This window comes from Lithobates pipiens, unplaced genomic scaffold (genome assembly GCF_037356315.1).
Source record: "Lithobates pipiens isolate NorthernLeopardFrog02 unplaced genomic scaffold, aLitPip1_a1.2 Scaffold_18, whole genome shotgun sequence".
NCBI lineage: Eukaryota > Metazoa > Chordata > Amphibia > Anura > Ranidae > Lithobates > Lithobates pipiens.
Genome location: NW_027507758.1, coordinates 49595436 through 49620435, shown reverse-complemented (window position 1 = coordinate 49620435; position 25000 = coordinate 49595436). Strand labels below are relative to the sequence as shown.

The 25000-nt window shown below is 41.8% G+C and overlaps 1 protein-coding gene across 1 annotated transcript in view; it reads right to left on the bottom strand.

Annotated features, from left to right (window-relative positions):
- Nucleotides 1–25000, bottom strand: part of LRPPRC (leucine rich pentatricopeptide repeat containing) — a 313757-nt gene that overhangs the window by 207921 nt on the left and 80836 nt on the right. Inside the window, exons 12-14 of the mRNA XM_077485668.1 lie at nt 23142–23260; nt 14507–14600; nt 12931–12997 (exon numbers count right to left, since the gene is read on the bottom strand). Coding sequence (XP_077341794.1) covers nt 12931–12997; nt 14507–14600; nt 23142–23260 — 280 coding nt within the window. The remainder of the gene's footprint in view (nt 1–12930; nt 12998–14506; nt 14601–23141; nt 23261–25000) is intronic.

Genomic DNA, 25000 nt, shown 5'->3' with positions numbered 1-25000 from the left:
ATCTCTCTCTCACATATACATCTCTCTCACATATACATCTCTCTCACATATACATCTCTCTCACATATACATATCTCTCACATATACATATCTCTCACATATACATATCTCTCTCTCACATATACATATCTCTCTCTCACATATACATATCTCTCTCTCACATATACATATCTCTCTCTCACATATACATATCTCTCTCTCACATATACATATCTCTCTCTCACATATACATATCTCTCTCTCACATATACATATCTCTCTCTCACATATACATATCTCTCTCTCACATATATCTCTCTCTCTCTCACATATATCTCTCTCTCTCTCACATATATCTCTCTCTCTCACATATATATCTCTCTCTCACATATATCTCTCTCTCTCACATATATATCTCTCTCTCTCACACATATATATCTCTCTCTCACATATATATCTCTCTCATATATATCTCTCTCCACACACACCTCTCTCGATCTATCATAGATAGAGATATATCGCTCTACGTCTCTAGAACGATTTAGGTCTGTATATTCTTAAATTTTGGGCAAAAAAATGAACACATTCTCGTTAGAATTGACACTATCGAGTTTCCTAGGTTTTTGCAAAAACATTTAGGGGTTTATTTAATGCAGTAGTTTGGTCAGCCGCTGTATATTAAAAAAAAAAAAAAAAAAAAAAAACACACATTTACAAAGCGTTACAATTTAAAAATGTACATTACACGCCACAAAGCCATTGGAGCACAAAGTAATGAAAGTACTGTGGAGCAAAAAGATAAAAATGACAACGAGTGGAGCACAGTCATGTGACCTGACTGACCCTCCTCCAAACAGAGCTCTCTCTGCCGCACCAACAGAATTTTATGAATGAGCTGTAAAATGTGTAGCATGAACCTGCACTGCAGAATACACTGATAAGCCATAACATTATGGCTACCGACCTAATATTGAGTATGGCCCCCTTTTGCAAAAACAGCCCTGACCCATTGAGGCATGGACACCAAAGTAACATCCGCATGAATGGCAGCACCCAAGGTTCTCAGCAGAACATTGCCCAAAGCATCATACTCCTCTTTATACCGCGCACCCTGGTGCCATCTCTACCCCATGGAAGCGACACACATGCACTGGGCCATCCACATGATGCAAAAGAAAAAGTGATTCATCAGACCAGGCCACCTTCTTCCATTGCTCCGTAGTTCAGTTCTAATGTTCTTGTAATCCATGTAGAAGCTTTTGGCTGTGGACATGGGTCAGCATGGGCTTCACAGCCCCATACACATCAAAACCACAATGCCCAATTTTTTTTCTGCTTTCACAATTTCAACTTTATGGACAGCATGTTCACTTACTGACTTGCTTCCTAATATATCCCACTAATTTTGAGATGCCATTGTAACAAGATATTTCCCGTTTCCTGTCAGTGGTCATGATGTTATGGCTGATCGGTGTATAACAGGGCGATATCCATTCTCTGCTAAATATAAGGGTTACATCATCCTTGTCTAGGAGAAGAGGACAAAGCATAGTGTACAGAGTTTTTTTTTTTTTTGCTGTATAAATTTTGGAAGGAGAGCGGCGGCTACATTATAGCCAAAAATGCTGTAGTGTGAAAATCCTGGTGGGTTTCTGCACCTGGGAAGCTGCGGGTGGCGCTTACAGCTGTATGTGGCCACACTCTGATAAACCCAATCATTATAGGTAGTAACATTTACAATTTTTGAGGGTAAGTTGGGTTATGGTGCAGGAGGATAAAGGGAGATATTTGTATGCTGGCGGATATAGTGTTGGAACAAGATAGTATTGTTACTAGGCTGGAATTTGCACTGGGGCATGTCGGGTTTTAGGTAGGCAGTCAAGACCCTCAGTAAAAAATAAAGAAAGCTTTAGCATTAATCCAAGCCTGTAGTTTGAGGGGACCTCCTTCCCTTAGACACTCCTCTGTTTAAAATAGAACTTCACTCTTCCAATCAACACCGAGCATTTTAAATCCTTTTGTTACCATCAGTAGTAAATGGATAGGAAAGAATCATATTTACTACTTTTAAGTTTTTTTTGTTTTGTTTTTTTACATCTTCATAGATCAGGTTGAGCAGTGTTCTAAACCTTTATCAACACCTCTGGATAAATGAAGCTGGACAAAAGCACCCCTACTCCTGAACGCCAGCACACTGCACTCTTGCTTGCAATGGCATTACAGGGTTTGCTGGTTAGTGTCACATTTTAGTTTTACGATTGCCCTTTGCTGAAGGCATTTGTATATAACCTCCAGCAATACAGAGCTATGCCCCTGCACCAGAGGTGAGGTGGTTTTTCGACTTCTTTATATTTTATATACAGGTGCATCTCAAAAAGTTTGAATATCAAAAAGTTAATTGATTTCAGTAATTCAATCAAAAAAAAGTGAAACTCAGATTATATAAATGTATTACATACAGAGATATAGCATTTCTCTCTTTTAATTTCGATGATTACAGCTAGTTAAAAACTCAAAATTCTGTATCTCAGAAAATTAGATTACATAAGAAATTTTGGCTTACTGAAATGTCCGTCCATGTACAGTATAGTATGCACTCAATACTCGGTTGGGGCTCCTTTTGCACAAATTACAGCAGGAATTACAACGTGGAGTGGCATGGAGGCGATCAGCCAGTGGCACTGCTGAGGTGTTACAGAAGCCCAGGTTGCTTTGATAGGGGCCTTCAGCTCGCCTGCATTGTTGGGTCTAGTGTCTCATCTTTCTCTTGACAATACCCCACAGATTCTTTATGGGGTTTAGGTCAGGCAAGTTTGCTGGCCAATCAAGCACAGTGATACCATGATCATTAAACCAGGTATTCGTACTTTTGGCAGTGTGGGCAGGTGCCAAGTCCAGCTGGAAAATGAAATCAGAATCTCCTTAAAGCTGATCAGCAGAAGGAAGCATGAAGCGCTCTAGAATTTTCTGGTAGAGGGCGGCGCTGACTTTGAACTTGATAAAAACAGTGGGCCAACACCAGCAGAGGACATAGCTCTCCAAATCACTGACTGTGGAAACTTCCCACTGGACCTCATGCAACTTGGATTCTGTGCCTTACCACTTTTTCTCCAGACTCTGACCAAATGAAATACAAAATTTACTCTCATCCAAAAAAACGACTTTGAACCACTGAGCAACAGTACAGCCCTTTTCTCCCTAGCCCAGGTAAGATGCTTTTGATGCGATCTCTGGTTCAGGAGTGGCTTGATACAAGGTATGCGACAGTTGTAGCCCATATCCTGGATACATCTATGTGCGGTGGCTCTTGAAGCACTGACACCAGCCGTAGTTCACTCCTGGCGATTGTCCCCCAAATATCTTGAATGGCCTTTGCTTCACAATTAACTCCAGGTTGTGGTTATCCCTGTTGCTTGTGCACCTTTTTCTAGCACACTTTTCCTTCCACTCAACCTTCCATTAATATGCTTGGATACAGCACTCTTAACAGCCAGCTTCTTAAGCAATGGCTCCTTGTGGAGGGTGTCAATGAGTGTCTTCTGGACAACTGTCAAGTCAACAGTCCTCCCCATGATTGTGTAACCTACTGATCCAGACAGAGACCATTTAAAGGCTCAGGAAACCTTAACAGGTGTTTTGAGTTAATTACCCAATTAGAGTGTGACACCATGAGTCTACAATAATCAACTTTTTCACAATATTTACATTTTCTGAGATATTGAATTTTGGGTTTTCAGTAGCTGTAAGCCATAATCATCAAAAGAAAAATTCTTGAAATGCGCGCGTGTGTGTGTGTGTGTTGAATCTATACAATATATAAGTTTCACTTTAGATTACTGAAAAAAAAAATTAACTTTTTGATAATAATGCTATTTTTTTGAGATGCACTTGTATTTGTTTTATATATGGGGGTGGTCTTCAAATAGGCGTCGCACTCTTATTAAAGAAAGGGTTTAACGAACACGAGGAAACTTTTTGAAGAGCCGTTCTCTAAATAAGTTTAGCAGAAGTTCTGATTTTAGGCCATGGTGGGTCTGATGTGCGGGCTTCGCACATCTCTGTTTATTATTTTCTGATTGGCATTTACACGCGCATGCACTTGTGATGTATATCCCCAAGATACAGAATGAACTGTCAGGTGGTCCATTTCCCCAACATATACCAAGAATTGTTCAGTTATTTATGGACTGATCTTTTAAGCATTTTCAAAATATGCACATTATTAGGTTGAATATTTCCCAGGAATTGGTGACTTTGCATAAAATGGAAGGTGTAAAAACGCCTTAATAAAAACCTTAGAATTGAATCTAGCTTTTCTCATTTAAAGATGATGGTTATTTACTTGATTGGGGAAAGTGGTTGGAGTGACAGGCTGCAGAAGGACGCAGGAGAAGTGACTGCACTAGACACAAAACTGATGGCAGTCTATCAGCGTGCGGTGAAAAGCTCTCGTCGCCCACCCACTCTATGAAAGATGTTGGCAGTTTGTCAGAGGGCCTAATCACACGCCGCCATTCAACATTATCTACTAGGCTACTCCTGGATTAACATACAAATTAGTATGCACAGGCTGCACAACCAGGCGGCATTTATCAGCGATTTGAAGCCCTGCCACACACTAGTTAAGTGGATGAATAATTGGGAAATAATTGGGTCGCTAGTTAATTTGCTCTTAAGCGTTGCAGAAGCGAGTGCAATGCAGGACAGAACAGCTGCTGAGGACATTACACACAAGGTTAAGCACATGCTATGATAGGTACATCAAAACAACAGCTTACACAGTGCAGCGTCCTAGAAACAGTGCGGGTGATGTGACATGACATGCCGTGCAGCGCTGACAAACAGCCGGCAAGGTGTACGATGACCTGAGATTCTAAAGAGGCTTGCTTATTGGTTCAAAACCGTCAACATGATGGTGCGGAGACGTGACACAATTAAAGGATGCTGGTAAGAAGAAAAAAAAAAAAATCGCCACCAGGAGTGAGTTTAAAACTTAAATATAAAAGAAAATTTAATTTTTTCTATAGTCGCCTTACAGTTTGATATTAATTCACTTTAAATATCAATTTTATCAGACTGTGTTAATGTTTTATAATGCCTATTTCTAAATATTAAAATAGTAGTGGATGCCTTGAACAGACTTCTAACCAGGAGTCAATCAGTCCAAATTAAAACAAAACTCTGAAAGATGCAAATATGGTCTAAATTTATTGATCATGTATATTCTTTGTTGAATCTTTGCGGCCTTTGTTTATTTCTTCCAGATCTATGCAGTAATCCAGTAAGACATTTCTTCTATGCAGGAGATTCCTGTAATAAAGACCACTCACTGCTGCTCTTCCTACTTATACAGGGTGACTGGTCTGGTCTCCGCCCCCTCCTGTAGTTTCCTGCAGGCAGCCTGTAGAGAGTGGAGGCTGCTGGGCCCTTCCCACAGGCCATGCACAGCAATGTCAATTTCTTTTACAAATTTAATAACTGGGTTGGCAAAAGCACTTGGTGGCTATTGAGGAATATACACTCACCGGCCACTTTATTAGGAACACCATGCTAGTACCGGGTTGGACATCCTTTTGCCTTCAGAACTGCCTTAATTCTTCATGGCATAGATATAACAAGGTGCTGCAAATATTCCTCAGAGATTTTGATCCATACGGACATGATAGCATCACGCAGTTGCTGCATATTTGTCAGCTGCACATTCATGATGCAAATCTCTCATTCCATCCCGTTCCACCACACCCCAAAGGTGCTCTATTGGATGAGATCTGGTGGCTGTGGAGGCCATTGCAGTTCAGTGACCTCTTTGTCATGTTCAAGAAACCAGTGGTGAGATGATTTGAGCTGTGTGACATGGTGCATTATCCTGCTGGAAGGAGCCATCAGAAGATGGGGACACTGTAGTCATGAAGGGATGGACATGGTCAGCAACAATACTCAGGTAGGTCGTGGTGTTTAAACAATGCTCAACTGGTATTAAGGGGCCCAAAAAGTGTGCCAAGAAAATATCCCCCACACCATTACACCCCCACCAGCCTGAACTGTTGATATAAAATCAGAATGGATCCATGCTTTCACCAAATTCTGCCCCTACCATCTAATGGTCGCAGCTGAAATCGAGACTCAAACCAGGCAATGTTTTTCCAATTTTCTATTGTCCAATTTTGGTGAGCCAGTGTGAATTGTAGACTCAGTTGCCTGTTCTTAGCTGACAGGAGTGGCACCAGAAGTGGTCTTCTGCTGCTGTAGCTCATCTGCATCAAGGTTTGATGTGTTGTGCGTTCAGAGATGGTATTCTGCAATTCTTGGATGTAACGAGTGGTTATTTGAGTTACTGTTTGCCTTTCTATATTCTTAAACTAGTCGGCCAATTCTATTGACATCAACAAGCCATTTTCTGCCACACAACTGCAACTCACTGGATATTTTATCTTATTGTTGCCCTGAATAGCAGTTAAAAGCAGAAAGATCAAATTCTTTCTTGCTCTTTCCAAAACTAGAAAGTAAATATGTACTTAAAAATACAGTGTGGAAAAGTATTATTTGATCCCCTGCAGATTTTGTAAGTATGCCCACTTACAAAGAAATGAAGGTTCTATAAATTTTTTATCATAGGTGTACAGTGCCTTGCGAAAGTATTCGGCCCCCTTGAACTTTTCAACCTTTTGCCACATTTCAGGCTTCAAACATAAAGATATAACAAGTGGGACACAATTGTGAAGTGGAACGAAATCTATTGGATAATTTAAACTTTTTTAGCAAATAAAAAACTGAAAAGTGGTGCGTGCAAAATTATTCGGCCCCTTTACTTTCAATGCAGCAAACTCATTCCAGAAGTTCAGCGAGGATCTCTGAATGATCCAATGTTGTCCTAAATGACTGATGGTGATAAATAGAATCCACCTGTGTGTAATCAAGTCTGTATCAATGCACCTGCTCTGTGATAGTCTCAGGGTTCTGTTGAAAGCGCAGAGAGCATCATGAAGACCAAGGAACACACCAGGCAGGTCTGTAATACTGTTGTGGAGAAGTTTAAAGCCGGATTTGGATACAAAAAGATTTCCTAAGCTTTAAACATCCCAAGGAGCACTGTGCAAGCGATCATTTTGAAATGGAAGGAGTATCATCAGACCACTGCAAATCTACCAAGACCTGGCCATCCCTCTAAACTTTCAGCTCAGACAAGGAGAAGACTGATCAGAGATGCAGCCAAGAGGCCCATGATCACTCTGGATGAACTGCAGAGAACTACAGCTGAGGTGGGAGAGTCTGTCCATAGGACAACAATCAGTCGTACACTGCACAAATCTGGCCTTTATGGAAGAGTGGCAAGAAGAAAGCCATTTCTCAAAGATATCCATAAAAAGTCTTGTCTAAAGTTTGCCACAAGCCACCTGGGAGACACACCAAACATGTGGAAGAAGGTGCTCTGGTCAGATGAAACCAAAATCGAACTTTTTGCCCACAATGCAAAACGATATGTTTGGCGTAAAAGCAACACAGCTCATCACCCTCAACACACCATCCCCACTGTCAAACATGGTGGTGGCAGCATCATGGTTTGGGCCTGCTTTTCTTCAGCAGGGACAGGGAAGATGGTTAAAATTGAGGGGAAGATGGATGCAGCCAAATACAGGACCATTCTGGATAAAAACCTGTTGGAGTCTGCAAAAGACCTGAAACTGGGACGGAGATTTATCTTCCAACAAGACAATGATCCCAAACATACAGCAAAATCTACAAAGGAATGGTTCACAAATAAACGTATCCAGGTGTTAGAATGGCCAAGTCAAAGTCCAGACCTGAATCCAATCGAGAATCTGTGGAAAGAGCTGAAAACTGCTGTTCACAAACGCTCTCCATCCAACCTCACTGAGCTCAAGCTGTTTTGCAAGAAAGAATGGGCAAGAATTTCAGTCTCTCGATGTGCAAAACTGATAGAGACATACCCCAAGCGACTTGCAGCTGTAATCGCAGCAAAAGGTGGCTCTACAAAGTATTAACGCAAGGGGGGCCGAATAATTTTGCACGCCCCAATTTTCATTTTTTTTTATTAGTTAAAAAAGTTTCAAAAATCCAATAGATTTCGTTCCACTTCACAATTGTGTCCCACTTGTTGGTGATTCTTCACAAAAAATTAAAATTTTATATCTTTATGTTTGAAGCCTGAAATGTGGCAAAAGGTTGAAAAGTTCAAGGGGGCCCGAATACTTTCACAAGGCACTGTAAATTAAATGATAGAGACCGCATATCAACCAAAAAAAACAAAAACAAATGCTACAAATTAAAACGCAGTTCAGTGAGTAAAATAAGTAATTGATCCCAAAGCAAAACATGACTTTGTACTTGGAGGAAAAACTCTTCCTGGCAAGCGCAGAGGTGAGACATTTCTTGTAGTTGGTGACCTGGTTCTGCACACACCTCAGGAGGGATTTTGGTCCACTCTTTAACCACTTGCTTACTGGGCACTTAAACTCCCCTCCTGCCCAGACCAATTTTCAGCTTTTCGGCGCTGACGCACTTTGAATGAGAATTGAGCGGTCATACAATTACATTTTTATCTTTTTTTCCCCACAAATAGCGCTTTCTTTTGATGGTATTTAATCACAGCTGGGTTTTTTATTTTTTGCTAAACAAAAAAATTGAATCATGTTTAATAGTTTGTTATAACATTTTGCAAACAGGTAATTTTTCTGCTTCATTGATATGCGCTGATGAGGCGGCACTGGTGGGCACTGATGGGCACAGATAAGTCGGCACTGGTGGGCACTCATAGGTGGCACCGATGTGCAGCAGCACTGTCCAGGCGCTGATTGTGGGCACTGACAGATGGTGCTGGTGGGCTCTGACAGGTGGTGCTTGTAGGGGGCACATGTGGGCCCTGAGGAGCGGGGGGACATTGCAGTGATCAGGACTGTCCCACTCACTGCCGCCGGTGATCAGCTTTTTTTTTTCTCCTTGTGCTGTCAGCGCGAGGAGAAAAAACAGCTGATTATCATTGGCTGACAGCTGATCATGTGGTAAGGGGTCGGGACCGACCTCTTACTTCAATCTGTGATCCAGCGCGTTTCAGACTCGCTGATCACAGAGCACGCCACGCACGTCCTTCAGGGGGCTAGCAGGCCGCTTGTGCGCGGGATGAAGTCAATAGACGTAGTCCCGGCAATGCAGGTCTGTGCTGTAGCCGCCATTCGGCTATAGTGTGGATCTCTAGAGGTTAAAGATCTTATCTAAATCCTTAAGGTTTCTTGGCTGTCTCAAAGCATCATGCTTTCACCTCCATGCTTGACTGTAGGGATGGTGTTCTTAGGGTCATAGTCAGCATTTTTCTTCCTCCAAACACGGTGAGTCAAGTTAATGTCAAAAAGTTCAATTTTGGTCTCATCTGACCACAGCTCTCTTTCCTGAACCTTCTTGGAATTATTTAGCTGTTCAATGGCATGACCTGTAGATGTGCCTTCTTGAGGAGGAGGAAGATTTGCTGTGTTTGAAGAAAAATGCTGACTATGACCTTAACACCATCCCTACAGACAAGTGGGGATGTGGAAACATTAAGCTTTGGGGGCTGTTTCTCTGTTAAAAAGGTACAAACCGACTTTGCCGCATTGAGGGCCTAATGGATGGGGCAGTGTATTGTAAAATCCTGGGTGCGAACCTTCTTCCCTCAGCCAGAACACTGAAGATGGGTCTTTCAACATGAAAATGACCCAAGACATACTGCTGAGGTAACAAAGAAGTGGCTCAAGAAGAAGTACATTAAGGTCAAGGAGTGGCCTAGCCAGTCTCCAGACCTTAATCCTATAAAAAAAAAAAATGTATAGAAGGAGCTGAAACTTCAAGTTGCCAAGCCTACAGCCAAGAAACCTTAAGGATTTAGAGAGGATCCTGAGAAAAAAATAAAATAAAAAAAGAGTGGACCCAAATCCCTCCTGAGATGTGTGCAAACCTGGTCACCAACTACAAGAAATAACTTACCTCTGATTGCCAACAAGGGTTTCTCCACCAAGTGCCAAGTCATGCTTTGCTTGGGGATCAAATACTTTTTTTTACCCACTAAACTGCAAGTCAATTTATAACATTTATATCATGTGTTTTTTTTCTGGATTTTTGGTTGATATTCTGTCTCAATCTTTTAAAATACAACTATGATAAAAAATGATAGACCCTAAATTTCTTTGTAAGTTGGCAAACTGCAGGGGATCAATTATTTTCCCCACTGTAAATTAAATATACATACAGTATATACAGTACTTTGGTAGGGCAATTTGTAATATGTATACAAGCTCTGCTCCCATTTGTGCCACGTTTATTTTATCACACTGAAAGGATATCGGAAAATCTTGTCCGACTCAGAACAGCAAAGAACCTTTAATTCCGGGTATTGAGAGTTTTGAACCCCAGTGGTATCAATACATTGTGGTTTTGCTGTGTGCCCCTATGCCATGACATCTTGGGACCCCTCTGCCAAATACAACACGGTACAAATAATTCTTTAAATTTAGATCTGCCCCCTTGTTACTGTATATCCTTGGTCATTTCCCTCCCCATTATACCATTTTTGTCCTTTTTTTGGCGATTCTGTCTTTTGTATTTTTCGTTTAATTGATCATTGATTTTTATTTTTTGTTGTTTCTTTACTGTGTTTTGAATCACCAATTGCCCACTGACTGTCGTGGCCTGCGGACCCGCTAAGTGGTGATGCACATGTCCCCTGTGGAGTCTTTTGCTTGCACCACCCGGTGGGTAGGCTCCACCCACTTACAGCCAGTGGACAGTATTGGGGGTTTGTACTTCGTTCTGTCCCCACAGCCATCCTGCGGGGAGGAGCTCCTACCCATCCCCCCTGCATCATATGACGCCGACTCTGCGCCGTGACGTTCTGGAGCGCGACGTCATCCCGGGCCCTCGCAGAGAACCACACTGTCCCAAGTCTTGAGCCATCCTTGAGGCGGCATCTTTGATATCAGGGTTCCAGCATCTCCTCCTCTTGGTTTAATGTCTCTCCTTGAGGAATACTTCTTATATACGCAACCACACCTTACAGGTATATCTCTGACTGAGCACTGCTGCCATGGTTTGTCTGCATTGGTCTGTTAGAAGATAATGTACTCTGTGATGGGGTGAGAGGATACCCGATTCCCCTATTCCATTCTTATGCAACATTTATTTTGTTTGCTAGTGATCAATTTCAGGGAATATGGCGTTTCTTGTGGATGTTTGCAAGTTGCTCATCCAGGGATACACGCCCATCCACCTGCTGCTCTGCGGACTGCTTCACTCACGTTTGGGAGTCCTTATTGATTTTATCATTTGTGCTTGTTTTTTTGTTATTGTATTGTGGATCATCATGTGAGTATCAGAATGGCCATTCATAAATATAGAAAATTATACTCCTATATAAGCTTGTTATGTACACATTGCGTTTTATAGTGTGATCATCATGTGATTACTTACATTCCAGAAAATGAGAACCCAAGTCACCCAGACATAATTTTCCCTGATGAAGAAATATACATTTTGTTCATTCCAAAACATGTTGGGCTATGTGCAGGAAAACCCTATTGAGTGACCACAGTTAGTCTTTGGCAGCACAGGGCATACCTGCCCTTTGTTGGGTTTGACAATATGCTTTGATGTACCGCCAGTTATTCGATTTATGTACTGTCTTTTATATTACTTGCCTTGTAGGCTATATTTATATCTAAACAAGTTTTTATGTTTTGTACTAATAAAAGTGCATCATATTGCCTTTTACTACAATACTTTTTCTATGATCATCTCTGCCTAAAAAGTCCAAGGGGGCTGCTCCAACCATGCACTACAGTGTAGGTGTAAAAATCTTTGACTCAGAACAACGGCATCTTTGAAGGTAGGTAGTAAAAGCACTTGGGTGGGTCATCACAGTAGTGATCACTGTATTTGGCTTATAGCAGCGATCACGGAAGCTGTCCTCACAGCGTCTGGTCATTAGTCCGCGACCAGGAGCTGTTAATGACAGCACAGTCTAGGTCATTGATGGCAAACCTTGGCACCCCAGATGTTTTGGAACTACATGTCCTATGATGTTCAACTACACTGCAGAGTGCACGAGCATCATGGGAAATGTAGTTCCAAAACATCTGGGGTGCCATGGTTAACCATCACTGATCTAGGTGCTGGGGGGGTGGGGTGGGGAGGGGGTGCCCCATAAAGCAGAGCATGCTTCCATCACTGACAGAGTTATGCAGAGCCAAGAAAGGAAGCCCACTACTTAGGATTCAGATTTTTGTGTGAAATAACTATCTACTCTTTCAGAAGTTCATGCAACAGATGCTCTTAAATTCAGTCGATTTGAAAAATTCAATTTTTGAATGGATATATGCATATTTTACACTGAATAAAAAATCTAGATCACTTGTACTGTAGTAGTTTGAGACAATTAAAGTGATTGTAAAGTCTTTTTTTTTTTTTCAATTAAAACAAACATGTTATACTGACCTCCTCTGCTGGATTTGCATAGAGCAGCTTGGATACTCCTTCTGGGGTCCTGACTCTTCCCTTCTGTCGAGTGCCTCCACAGCAAGCAGTTTGCTATGGGGGCACCCGAGCAGATTCACAGCTCCCTGTCGCCATTCAGACACAGCTGCCACCCCCTCTCTTTCCCGATTGGATGACTGCCTTTGAGTGACAACAGCTAGAGCCAATAGCGCTGCTGCTGCGTCTGAGCAAACCAGATGGTAGAGTCTCAGACGGCTGCGACATTCGTGAAAATTGCAGAGATGGGGCTTAAGTATTAGGAGGGCTGCTGCACACAGAAGGTTTTTTAGCTTAAAGCATAGAATGCATTAGGATAAAAACCTTCTGCCTTTACAACTCCTTTAAATTCCCTAGGCAGTGGTCACCAGAACAGAAAATGAAAACATCCTCCTATAAAGAAATTTCCCAGGAAAAATGCCTTTTCTTTGCGCTTACCTTTGAATCGCATAGGATAAAGTATGCGCCAAACTTGTGTCCATGACCAACGGGATATTTAATGATACTGAAAGAGACGAGAAAAAAAAAATCATGGTGCATGAGCCTAATGAAATGCTAATTTTTAGGCATTAAGCAAATATAAGATTTTTCACTGGAAAAGGGATTCAGGCTTTAACAAGCCTGCACCTGGGACCATGCACCTCCATCCTTGTATTGGGGGGTTAAATAAGGTATGTGATATGACCTAATCAATGGTGTCAATATAGAAAAACATATTTATTTGTAGACCAATAGAAATCATACCCTGAAAAAGCAGATACGTACATAAATAATAAAACGTAGCACTGACATATTGCAGACCATTATGCATAAAAAGTAAAAGCAATCTCATAGCACATTTGCATGGTAAAATATATAAACAGCTGCCCCACCCCATCATATGATCAGTGGAAAGGCAGGATATTAAAATGTTGACTGGATGAAAAAGGGTGTAAAAGACCATCTTAGTGGGCATGGTCCATTTATGTTAGCCAACGCATTTCATGGATTAATTCCAATCTTCAGGGGCAGATGCATCGTCGATACATCAGCTGTGTGTAGAGCACGTGAAACTAGAAAGAAAAAGCTGTTTGAAACTGTTTGTAGACATGTTGTTCTATATTGACTCCATTGATTAGGTCATATCACATGCCTCATTTAAAGTCCCAAACTCCACCTCTTGTTCTTCAAAGCCTCAGCCACTTATGTGGCCTGATGAGCGAGGTTTTATGCTTGTGAGTAGACATCTTTATGGTTTTACTAATATTTTTAAGAATTTTGTTGGATAATGCACTAGGCCAGTACGTCCTTCCCTTTTCTTTTCTAAGATTACAGCTGTTGAAAGACTTGCTTTCCCTTACTTAAACTGCCAAGTAGACAAAAAAAAAAGCACTTAGGCGCAGTTCACATCTCCACGTTCCGAACTGCGGAGCGGAACTGCCACGATTCACAGTAGCAGTTTACGCAGGACACCCGTGCATCCCCAGTGCGTTGCCCATTGATTTTAATAGCACCCCAAACGCGGCACGATTTTACCACAATTCGTCGGGCGACAATCGTGATAAACAAGACATACAGGGGCTTCATTTGGGTAATGAGAGTCCTGCGATTCTATTTGTGCGTTTTTACTGCAATTGTCGCCCCCATATGTGGAGATCTGAACGGAGCCTTAGGGTTGCTACTCAAAAAGTAGAAACTTTTAGAATTTTACAACCTATCCCTGATGAGCAATTCATGTTATATCCAATCATACTGGCATTTGCAACAAACATTCTATAATGCATTGTTTAATAAAGTGTAAAAAACAAAACAAAAAAAAACTGTTGTTGATGCACATGCATTTAGCAACAATTTACCATATCAGGTCACAATATTCTTTATGGTAAAAAACTGGATTACGTAAAAATGTATATTGTGCATCACTGAACAAGCGCTCCAACCAAAACTTTCACCCCGGAGTTCATGGCTATGTTACAAATACATAAATAAAAAAAAAAATGCCTGGAATAAATATGTAGATTGAACACATACTCACATAAATCATAAACAGATTTTATCTGTCTTGTTACGAGTCCAAATTTTAGTGTCGATAGGTAAATCGCATTAAAATCTTCTTGAAATTCATTCTCCTGATTAAAAAAAAATATATATATATTTTCTTTAGTTTTTGTTTTCTAAATTAGAGACAGAACATTAAAAAATTAACAGTAAATCATGCATTTCTGTATGTGCAGGATTTGGGTCCTGAAACACTCCATTTGAATAGGCTGGAAAAGTATTTTAAACAGTTGTGTTTGTCCTGTTCATATGCTGTACAGAAAAAACGCAACAAAATACAGACCACCACATCCGATGCAAATAAATTCATACATAAGAATATAAAGAATTTTACAGTAGACGTAGACCTAATCACTCAAATAAGTAAAAAAAAAAAAAAGAGAGACCCCCTTAATGGGACTTTAATCAGACCACCAACACCACCAAATGTACAAATAAAACACAGAATTTTATTTATTGAATACAAAAATTATAAAAAAAGAGACACACAATGTCTCCAATAAAACATACAGCAAAAAGTACAAAATAAACTATACGTACAAAAAACACTAATACTCTCATAGGTATCCCAAAACCCGACGTGTTTCCAGTTTCTGTTGTTGCACAACTTTCATCGGTAGAAAGCAGAAGATAACAATATCGTAATTCTTAAAGGACGCGCTCCTCCATATATGGTGGAAACGCATGTAAGTGCAGAAGGCACTTAGTCGCAATAATGGCTCTTTAAAGGAGATCGCAGATCACAGTGCAGTCCTCCATAAATACTTCAAAATAAATGGTGTAAAGTTTGCATCCACTGTCCCCATAGGAGCTATACTATTAGCCTGAGGAGACAGCGTATCGTACACCCCGGCCTCTCTCGGTAATATTTCCATAGGAATCCACACCCATAGGCGATTTTGGGAGCCTTATTTGGGGCTGACAGCCACGTTGCTAGGGGGTCATTCTTACCCCACTTATCCTATGGGGACAGTGGATGTAAACTTTACACCATTTTGAAGTATTTGTGGAGGACTGCGCTGTGATCTACTATCTCAGTTAAAGACCCATTATTGCGGCTAAGTGGCTTCAGCACTTACATGCATTTCCACCATATATGGAGGAGCGCGTCCTTTAAGAATTACCACGATATTGTTATCTCCTGCTCTCTACCCCCGATGAAAGTTTTGTAACAGAAACTGGAAACGCGTTGGATTTTGGAATACCTATGAGAGTATAAGTGGTTTTTGTACATATAGTTTATTTTGTACTTTTTTGCTGTATATTTTATTAGAGACATTTGTTTGTGTGTCTCTTATCATTTTTGTATTCAATAAATAAAATTCTATGTTTTACTTGTATATTTGGTGGTGTTGGTGGTCTGATTAAAGTCCAATTAAGGGGGGTCTCTTTTTTTTTACTTATATACAGGGATGGGACCGCTACACTACATTTGTTGACACAGTGAAAGTCCTCTTTTTCACTCAAATACATCTTAGTATTTTAATAACATCTCAAAAAAGGTTTTCATTCCCATTAATTGGGCAGCTTTGATGAAACAATACCTGCTGATCCTAGCATGGTGGTCCTTGTTCAGAAACTTCCTGTTATGAGGCGACAACTGCCTCCCAACTGCACTCCTGCATTTTCACCCTGTCACATGCTCTCCTGGTGGAGGCTACAAGTGACTGTAAGGACACACACTGCGCAGGCAAAGTCCACTGTGGTCACCATCAGGAATTGGGTCCAGAGCAATGATGTGCAGCCAGCAACAGAGTGAGTGCATGTAGACAGGAAGTGGCTGAACAAGGCTGAAGGAAATCATCAGTACCGAGATATTTTATGAGGGTAACAATTGCAGTCAATAATACAATGCACAAAATAATGTGAAAACATGTACAAGAGGGCGTAAAGTGATAAAATGGTAATACAGTGAGGGGAAATAAGTATTTGACCCCCTACTGATTTTGTACATTTGCTCACTGACAAAGAAATGATCAGTCTATAATTTTAATGGTAGGTTTATTTTAACAGTGGGAGACAGAACAAAAATATATCCAGAAAAATGCATTTAAAAAGTTATAAATTCGATTTGCATTTTAATGAGTGAAATAAATAAGTATTTGATCCCTTCACAAAACAGGACTTAATACTTGGTGGCAAAATCCTTGTTGGCAATCACAGAGGTCAGACGTTTCTTGTAGTTGGCCACCAGGTTTGCCCACATCTCAGGAGGGATTTTGTCTCACTCCTCTTTGCAGATCCTCTCAAAATCATTAAGGTTTCAAGGCTGACGTTTCATAACTCAGCAAACTCCACATATTTTCTATGGGATTAAGGTCTGGAGACTGACAAGGCCACTCCAGGACCTTAATGCGATTCTTCTTGAGCCACTCCTTTGTTGCCTTGGCCGTGTGTATGGGGTCATTGTCATGCTGGAATACCCATCCACGACCCATTTTTAATGCCCTGGCTGAGGGAAGGGGGTTCTCACCCAAGATTTGACAATACATCGTTCCTTTGATGCAGTGAAGTTGTCCTGTCCCCTTAGCCGAAAAACAGCCCCAAACCATGCTTCCACCTCCATGTTTGACAGTGGGGATGGTGTTCTTGGTGTCATAGGCAGCATTCCTCCTCCTCCAAACACGTTGAGTTGATGCCAAAGAGCTCAATTTTGGTCTCCTCTGACCACAACACTTTCCACCCAGTTCTCCTCTGAATCATTGAGATGTTCATTCTGAAAAATCAGATGGGCTTGTACACGTGCTTTGAGAAAAGGGACCTTGCGGGCGCTGCAGAATTTCAGTCCTTCACGGAGCGGTGCGTTACCAATTGTTCTCATGGCAACTATGGTCCCAGCTACCTTGAGATCATTGACAAGAATCTCCCGTGTAGTTCTGGGCTAAGTCCTCACCGTTCTCATGATCAGAGATCTTGCATAGAGCCCCAGGTTTCTTCCATTTGCAAATAAACAAACCAACTTTTACCCTCTCACCAAGATACTTGGCGATGGTCTTGTAGCCCATTCCAGCCTTGCGTTGGTCTACAATCTTGTCCCTGACCTCCTTGGACAGCTCTTTGGTCTTGGCCATGGTGGGGAGATTGGAATCTGATTGATTGCTTCTGTGGACAGGTGCCTTTTATACAGGTAACAAGCGGAGATTAGGAGCACTCCCTTCAAAAGCTTGTTCCTAATCTCAGCATATTATCTGTATAGAAAAAAATCTGGAAGCCAGAAATCTTGCTGTTTAATAGGGAATCAAATACTTATTTCACTCATTAAAATGAAAATCAATTTATAAATTTTTTAAAATGCATTTTTTCTGGATTTTTTTTGTTATGCTGTCTCTCACTGTTAAAATAAGCATAGCATTAAAATTAAAGACTGATCATATCTTTGTCAGTGGGCAAACGTACAAAAATCGGCAGGGGATCAAATACTTTGACCCTCACTTTATACACACAAAAGCAGACTAAAATCAAGCTAGACAATAGCAGCAATTCCTTAGAGCTAAAGGGGATCTGTCCCCCTGAAATCCATAAGCTTCTCCACGGTGTGACAACGATGGGGAAGCTCATCTCACTTGCTGGATTTCTGCTATTGTCTAACTTGATTTTATTCTGCTTTTGCGAGTATATTACCATTTTATCATTTTACATAAAACAAATTAGGAGGTAATGTACTAGGCGTTTGCACAGTTTTCTGAAGATAGTCCAGTTTGAGGAAGGTTGCATCACTAAAATCATTACGTGCCACAGTCTCCGCTTGAAGTTCCTTGGTCTGAGCAGTGCATTGTCTCTTTACTTTTCGTCTAATGCACAAAATAAAATAAGATGGCCACAGGCTGTGCAAATTTCTTTATGCAGTCATAGGTTGCCCCATCAATACAGAAAATGCCAAAAGGGCAATCTCTCATGCTGGGCCATTGTCTTCTCGGGCGGAGGGGCAGGAGCGGGTGCAGAAAGCCTGCTAACTGCTTTTTAGGTTTCACAAGTACCTGAGACCTTGCCTAGTTTCATTAGCATCAAGATGCCTTATTAGCCATGCATACCCAACATATCTAATTCTAGATCAGTGTTTCTCAACTCCAGTCCTAAAGGCGCCCCAACAGGTCAGGTTTTCAGGCTACCAATTCTTTTTCACCGGTGATTCGATCAGTTTCACTGCCTTTGTAATTATCACAGCCGTTTCATCTGATGGAAATTCTGAAAACATGACATGTTGGGGTGCCTTGAGGACTGGAGTTGAGAAACACTGTTCTAAATAATGGTGGGGAAGGAGGCGCAGTGCCGATGTAATGGGTGCCACTCTAACCTACTCTAGTGCTGCATGCAGCGCAACTACTGATGGTGCAAATGTCTGCAGCTTAGAGTCATGCTTGCTCCCCCCCCAAACTCCTTTTTAACTCTGCTTGATGAGGCTAGTTCTTCTGCCCCCTCGGCTTTTCCAATATAGCCATGCCACCTCATGGCTAACTTGTTAACAGAATGAAGTCAGGAAAGTATCCAGGTTTCAAACTCAAACACCAGGTTTTTGAATAAATAAAAGGAAAGCAAGAAGTTCAGAAATGTTTCAGTTTTTACCCAAAATTAGGAGTTTTACAATGGTAGACAAAATTAAAGCCTCCTTCACACCACTAGTTTTTATTTTTTTGGCTCAACCAGCTGGGTTGAACCAAAAAGAAAAAACTGACAGCTCAGGTCTCGGAGCGATTGTACTAACAACCAGACGGTAGTACAGCAATCCCCCTCACCAGAACACTTTGGTCAGCGCTCTCAGACATTGGCTGAGAAGACGTTTTTCAGTCATGAGCCTTCAACATGGACGGGCTGCCATACATAAGAGCCGAAAGTTGGACAGTTTCTTTTGAACAAGTTGATGCTGGCCGACATTCGGCCCATGTGTACTAGGCTTAAAGTGGTTGCAATCCCTCCCCCACAACTTTGTCCCATGTAAATCAGCATAAAAAACCCTAATGAACACTGCTTGTAGATATCTCCTTACTTTCTTAGTATTGTTGTAATCCTTTTAGTTCTTTAGAATGAAGTCACTGAGCATGCCCAGATCTCCCCTGATTTACGGCACACTATGTGCTTATCTGTTATCAGGACTTCCTACGGCACAACACTGATATCCCAGGAGGCTGCTAATGACTCAGAGCTTCTTCATACACACCATGTGACATCATATGCAGTTTAAAGCAGGGCATGGGGCAGAAATAACTGCAGTCTTATCAGCTGAAGCTGATAGGACTCATACAGGCAAACACTAGGTAATCAGCACAAGTAAATACTATGAAATAAAACAAGTCAGCTATGAACAGGGAAGCAGGGTTGCCATAGAAACGTTGGATTGAGAAGGAGGCTTGGTTAACAGTACAGGAAGTGCTCAATGTAAGGGCGGAAATACACTCCGCTGTGGACTCAGAAAACAATACTTAAGATGGTGCTGCCTAACCCCCTGGAAACAAGATTTTTAAAGTTTCTTTAACCACTTTCAGACCGGACCATTTTGCTGGTCAAAGACCAAACGCATTATTTTTTACTTTTTGCTATAATAAATATCCCCCAAAAATATATAAAAAAAAAAATTTTTTTCCCCTCAGTTTAGGCCGATACGTATTCCTCTACATATTTTTGGAAAAAAAAAAATCGCAATAAGCGATTATTGATTGGTTTGCGCAAAAGTTATAGCGTTTACAAAATAGGGATAGTTTTATAGCATTTTTATTAATAATTTTTTATTATTATTTTTTTTACTAGTAATGGCGGCGATCAGCGATTTTTATTGTGACTGCGACATTGTGGGGGACCCATCGGACATTTTTTTACACATTTTTGGGACCATTGTCATTTATACAGTAATCACTGCTATATAAATGCAGCGATTCCTGTGTAAATGACACTGGCAGTGAAGGGGTTAACCAGTGGGAGGCAGTGTAGGGGTTAAGTGTTCCTAGGGGTGTGTTACTAACTGTGGGGGGGTTGGGCTTTCATTTAGTGAACACTGATCTCTGCTCCAATCACATGGAGCAGAGATCAGCGTCACTAGTTGCTAGGCAGAATGGAGAAATGCTGTTTACACGGCATTTCCTCCATTCAGCCGTCCCGTGAGACGATCGAGTCCGCGGGTCCTGCGACCGGACTCACGGGGTCCCGACCAGCGCAGATTGGACGTACATGTACGCCAATATGCCTGCCCGTGCCATTCTGTCGACGTACATCTTCGTGCGCTGGTCGGGAAGTGGTTAAACAGTAAGTAATATGCTATTTGGGCTGGATTTCAGTGGCTTTAGTTTGATAATTACTTATTATAATGGACTAAATGAAAAGAAGCATCAGAGTGGGAGAGTTTACTTCCTCTTTAACCACTTTCAGACCGGACCATTTTGCTGGTAAATGACCAGAGGTCTTTTTACACTTTGGCACTGCGCTGCTTTAACTGGTAATTGCGCGGTCATGCAATGTTGTACCCAAACGAAATTTGTGTCCTTTTCTTCCCACAAATAGAGCTTTCTTTTAAAGGTATTTGACTGACTCTGCGATTTTTATTTTTTGCGATATAAACGTAAAAAGACCGCAAATTTTGAAAAAAAATGATATTTTCTACTTTTTGTTATTAGAAAAATCCAATAAACTCAATTTTAGTCATACATTTAGGCCAAAATGTATTCAGCCACATGTCTTTGGTAAAAAAAAAAGTCAATAACTGTATATTTATTGGTTTGCGCAAAAGTTGTCACATCTACAAACTAAGGTACGTTTTCTGGAATTTACGCAGCTTTTAGTTTACGACTGCCTATCTCATTTCTTGAGGTGCTAAAATGGCAGGGCAGTACAAAACCCCCCCAAATGACCCCATTTTAAAAAGTAGACCCCCTAAGGAAATTGATAAGTGGCATGTTGAGCCCATTGAATATTTTATTTTTTTGCCTCAAGCGATTGAATAATGACAAAAAAAAATTATTTTTATTTTTTTACACAAAGTTGTCACTAAATGATATATTGCTCACACATGCTATGGGCATATGTGAAATGACACCCCAAAATAAATTCTGCTGCTTCTCCTGAGTACGGGGATACCACATATGTGGGACTTTATGGGAGCCTAGCCGTGTACGGGGCCCCGAAAACCAAGCACCGCCTTCAGGCTTTCTAAGGGCGTTACAGTTTTGAAGGCCATAAAATGCCAAGATGGCACAAACCCCCCCCCCAAATGACCCAATTTTGGAAAGTAGACACCCCTAAATTTAGGGGTACACTAGTGAGACTAGGTAATAAATGGCGGGTGCCCTGAAACTATAAAAAAATAACTAACCAACCAGCGTCACCTGTAACAGTTATATGGTGATCACTGGTGAAAGGGTTAACTAGGGGGCAATCAGGGGGCTTTATGCGGTAGTATATGGGGGTCCCTGGCGCTATAAAAAGCTGCGGCGAACCTAAATACCTACCCGCCTAACTAGCATCACCTGTGACACTAATACAGCGATCAGAAAAACGATCGCTTATTAGGCTGGGTTCACACTGGAGCGATGCGGGAACGCCACGAATCCGCGGCGGGTTCCCGCATCGCATGCCTCCCGGCGGCAGTTCACACTGCCCTATGCGAACTGCTGGGAGTGTCAGTGAAATGTTAATGACACCCCCAGATCAGTTCGCATATCTCAGTGCGATCTGCAAACTCGGATCGCATGGTGTGAACACCCATGCGATCCGATTCTGCTGCGGACCAAAAAAAGGGTCCTGTGCGAATTTGCGGCGAATGGCTGAACTCGAATCGCAGAGATCGGATGCGATTTGCACTGCGGTGCGAATCACATCCGTTCTCATAAACCGCTGCAATGTGAACCCAGCCTTAGTGACACTGGGGGGGGGGGTTAGGGGTGTACATTAGAACTAAAGGGGGCTAACCCTAACTGCCCTAACAGTTATTACAGTCACAAATGACACCAATGCAAAAAAAAAAAATGCATTGGTGTCACTGTGACTGGGGGGGGGGCAGGGGTAATTGGGGGGGGGTGATCGGGGGGTAAAGGGGGGGTGTGAGTGTGCCTGGCATGTTCTACTGTGAAGTGTCGTGTTGGTGCAACTCACCGATCCTCTCTCCTCGGTGTCGGAACGAAAAATACCGACACGGAGGAGAGATTACATCACTTCCTCTCCTGTGTTTACATTACAGGAGAGGAAGTGATGTCACGAAGGATTTCCATTCGTCGGGAGCGATCGCGAGGGGGTGGCCATGAATGAATGGCCGCCCCCTCATCCCGGATCGCTCCCGAACGAATACCGACCGCCGCAGGCACCGGGGGGGGGCCCGATCGGACCCCCCACCCGCGGGAAGGCAGGGACGTACAGGTACGCCCATATGCCTGCCCGTGCCATTCTGTCGACGTACATCGTCGTGCGGCGGTCGGCAAGTGGTTAAAAGTAATACTGGAAATACTGGAGTGTTTGTTCCTAAATAGCATTTTAAAAAGTTTATGCCGAAACCGGTTCACAACGAGGGAGTATATTCTTTCTTATAATACACCAAAACTTACACAGCCTTGTAGACAGAATGGTTTTCAGAGTGCACAAGGCTTTCTAGTCTCTGCCAACTTTCAAAAAATAAAAAAGAAAGATCATTGTACCTGCAGTATGGATTCAGGAGATTTGAAGTTTGCAAAAAATTCAGCAACATAAACATGGAAGGTATCCAAATCAAGAACCACATCCACTTCTTTCATCACTTTGAGAACCTTCAGAAAACCTAAAAGAGTGCAAAGAAATGAGAAAGCATTTATTCAGCCTGAAAACAAGAACTGCACACACCTATTGTGTCCGACTGACTGTTCAGCTTTACGATCCAAAAGGTTTCAGTCGTTTATTGCTTACAAGAATATTGAAATATTAAAAAATGGTCTGTGGGCAGTAAAGAGCTCAACACGACCAGATAAAGTGACAAGAAAAATTATGTGAACCCCTTGGAACGAACTGGTTTTCTGCAATAATTTGACAGAAAATGTGATCGTCACAACAGTAGACACACACACTATGTAAGCTGATAACACAAACAAATCTAAATTTCTAGTATCTTTATTGAAAACATCCATTAAAGTGTTACTAAGCCCACGACAGTAAAATCAGTCTGTATATGTAGAAAAGAATGCTTTGTATACTCCCTGTGGAACCTATGGGGTTAATCCACTGCTATGTGTAAAAAGGCTGTTTAATCCTGTCTTCTCTGATCCTCCCCTTCTTCCACTCACTGCTAATAAATTCCATATAATACAGAGGCTAGGGGACAGGATGCACATGCTCAGTGAGGTGTGTACTGCTAGAGAAGAAATTTTCTTGAGGCAGGTGCATGTGATCAGCACAAGGCCAATCAGCACTGTCCAGACAGAGGGTCAGTCTCATAGGACAGTCAGAAAACTCCTCCTACAAGCTTTAACCAGTGCTTGGCTGGACACTGATAGAAGTCACAAGACTGCTATATACTGCTGATGAGAAAAGGTATTTAGCAGTTTATATTTACTAAAATATTGAATTTATATGGACATAAGACAAGTATTTGGCGCAAATCAAAGATATTAGGTTCCCACTTGAAAAAAAGGAGTCTATAAGGTTACATATGGTGAGTGCAGGGAATGCACTACTTTGTCCAGACCAAAAAAAGGAGGGAATAAATGTTCTTTAGTTCATGGAGAGGGGGAGGGGAAAAGGGATGGGGAGGGGGGGGATGGATCCGCATGCAGGGCTGCCACCTTAAAAGAGCTGAAACTTGAGCTCCTGGATTGCTGTAGATAAAGGAGAAAAAGGAGAGAAAGGGGCGCCTCTGGGTGCAGATTTTTTTTAAATGTTTTATTTTTCAGTGTAAAAAACATAAAATTTTGCACTCACATTTAGTAGGCAAAAAGTAAGCATTAAACACCAGGGGTCATCTGGTATATCTGATTTTTGGGACGTCAGCCAGTGGTCCGGTCCACATCTGTCATCTCATCGCGTTGTTCCTGTTCCTCTCACATGCTGTCCACTGCAGGTGTTTTGTATGAAGCAGCCGGCTTGTGGTGGACACGAGATGTGCGGTCTTCAAAACGAGGCTTGGGAGGCAGAGACGACCAGGGCGCGGGGCTGTGACGTCAGCGGGTATGCGACGCGTTTCTTGAGCGTGCGGGTCGAGATTGTCGGACGACCGCGCTCTTTCATCAGGCAGAATCAGAAAAAAATGCAGGGGACTCAGGATATAAATAGGGGCAGGCTAAGGGCAGTGGGCGGGGCTACAATCGAGTATGAGAAGGAAAACAATGAGTAATGAGGGGAGAGGGAAGTGGGATGAGTAATGAGGGGAGAGGGAAGTGGGATGAGTAATGAGGGGAAAGGGAAGTGGGAGAGAGAGGGAGCTGGAGCGGCTTAGTATAAGGAGGAAGTCAACGTCTATGGTGAAATCTTATGTACATATCGGTAAAGATATCTATTGGATAAAATCCTATTTGGAAAAAAATGGATG